We start from the raw sequence: 2,352 nt of genomic DNA on the forward strand, positions 1-2,352 counted from the left end.
CACCACTCACGTCTTCTTCAGATGAATGATATAATTTTTTTTATTATTAATTCTTAACATTTAAACATTAATTTTAATAACCATTTTAATTTTACATGGGCAAGCACCACTCATATTTTCTTCAGAATAAATATTAATATATATATTAATTTTATTATGATTTTTTAATATAGAAACATTCATTTTTAATAATAATTAGTTTCATAAATAGTTATTTTTTTAATTAGGTTTTCAGTGAATAAACAAACAAATAAAACTTAGGAAAAAACCTTTTAATGGAGCCACTAAACTAAAATATAACAGGGTCAAAACTGATTTCAGACAGATCACAGAAACAAAAATGATAACGGGAGTATAAAAATAAACATTTCTACTCCAGAATCAGTTCATCATATTGCTCATGTTTCATTATTTTGTGTAGCTCTATTAGACATAGCATGTGGTATGTTATTAAGCATAAAGTGTTTGTTATGGTTTATTAATAAAAGTGGTCTTTTATTACTCAAGTTCTCAGTGCTTCTCTTTACAAATGTGGAAAGAGAACAAACTAATGCAACAAAGTTGAAGAAGTGGATGAGAGAATATAGGATCATTTAAAGTGGGTTGCGCTGGTGTAATCTCACACTTCGTGCTTTGAATAGGCCTAAATTAGCATGTGTTTCTTCAAAGAGATCTGTTTCTGAGGTCTGAGTGTCTACAGTTTTCAGAGCTGAAGAAGATTCAAAGGACTAAAGCTCTTCTTTCCTCTTAATGATCAGCTTGCGAACCATATCCGCTATCCGTGGGCGAATTTCTTTGACGGAGATGCCAGGACCCCATGCGTCAACAACTTTGCCATCAGTGTCGATGAGGTACTTCCAGAAATTCCAGGTCGGCTCTTTCCTAGATGCCTCTGAAATTATAAGAGAGTGTGACGGATGAGAGCGCAACAGGTCAAATTAAAAATCCACTAGACTGTGATCTTGTGTGAAAATTAAATGCCTCCTCAAGCACTTTGTTTGTTACATCACAAAAGCATGAGACATTTCAGATGAACCGTTTGTGGGCACTTGAGTGGAAACACTTGATTTGATATTTTGTATCTAATGCAATGACATGCAGACATTTCGAAGTGTGATTTTAGTGTTTAAATACTTTTTGATACCACTGTAACCCTAGCAAACAGGAAACTTTCTGGCAAGGTTCTGTCAAAGTTATGAACGCATGTTCTTCAGGTTTTTGTTAATAGAATGTTCGTTTAAAGTTATCTGGTCTTTAATAACATTCTCAAAACATCATTTCAAAAAAACATTCAAAAGTAACGTTCCCATGCAAAATTGATAAAATTGAACATTATTTGGAACGTTCTCTCTAAGGCCTCGTTCACACTAGTGCGTTTTCGTTTTAAAACGCATAACGTTTGCTACGGTTACGCCTATCGTTTACACTACTCCGGCGTTTTCGACCCTCGAAAACGGAGACTTTTGAAAACGCTGCAGACCCCGTTTTAGTTTGAAAACTCCGGGGTTGCGTTTCAGTGTAAACGGACTGAGGCCATGTCCACACGTACATGGGTATTTTTATAAACGGAGTTTTTCCTTCTTCCGTTTTAAAAAAAATCCCCATCCACATGAAAACGCAAATGCATACTATGAAGCACTGTCAAGAGCATGCCAAACCAACAGGTGGCGATATAATCTCAACCGTAAAGCCATGTTGGCCAATCAGAAGCCTGAAAAAGTCTCCAGTAGGCGGAGATTACAGCGCAGGCGCCGACGTCACAAGCCAAAAACTCCGGTTTCGCTGTCTACACGATAACACTGCAACCGGAGTTTTTGAAAATCTTCACCCTAGCAGGAGTTTTCAAAAATGTTCGGTTTCAGTAACCTGGTGCAGGCGTTTTCAAAAATGTTCGGTTTCAGTGAACTGGTGCTGCGTTTGCATGTGGACGAACGGCCTAACCGCGTAGAAAAAGCTGCGGTTTTAAAAATAACCGCGTTCGTGTGGACAGGGCCTGAAACTGAGACTTTCGAAAACGATGGTGTGGCTGCCCACATTCGCTCTGCATATCCTTGACGACCGTCAAGCGCATCATGCGCATTGTTGTACCCATAGATATGTATGGGTAGAATCCCCATTCCAAGCACGTAGACGTAGTGCCGATCCTAGACTTCTAGGGGCCTTACGCAAAACTGTGTTGGCAGGGGCGGGGGAGGGGGTTGGTTATGAGTGGTTATGAACGAATGAATGAAACGCATTTGTCTGTGTTTCACTCCGTCTTAAGGCTGATTTATACTTCTGCGTCGGACCTACACCGTAGCCTTTACGCCGTAGGCTATGCGTCAGTTTTCATTTATACTTCTGCGTCGTTGT

The 2,352-nt window shown here is 38.9% G+C and overlaps 1 protein-coding gene across 1 annotated transcript in view; it reads right to left on the reverse strand.

Annotated features, from left to right (window-relative positions):
- Positions 1 to 310: 310 nt before the first annotated feature.
- LOC107757390 (glutathione peroxidase 7) overlaps positions 311 to 2,352 on the reverse strand; it is a 13,958-nt gene continuing 11,916 nt past the window's right edge. Inside the window, exon 3 of the mRNA XM_016574850.1 lies at positions 311 to 892. Coding sequence (XP_016430336.1) covers positions 729 to 892 — 164 coding nt within the window. The 3' untranslated portion in view covers positions 311 to 728. The remainder of the gene's footprint in view (positions 893 to 2,352) is intronic.

The sequence above is a fragment of the Sinocyclocheilus rhinocerous genome, unplaced genomic scaffold (genome assembly GCF_001515625.1).
Source record: "Sinocyclocheilus rhinocerous isolate Xijiao unplaced genomic scaffold, SAMN03320098_v1.1 scaffold3248, whole genome shotgun sequence".
NCBI lineage: Eukaryota > Metazoa > Chordata > Actinopteri > Cypriniformes > Cyprinidae > Sinocyclocheilus > Sinocyclocheilus rhinocerous.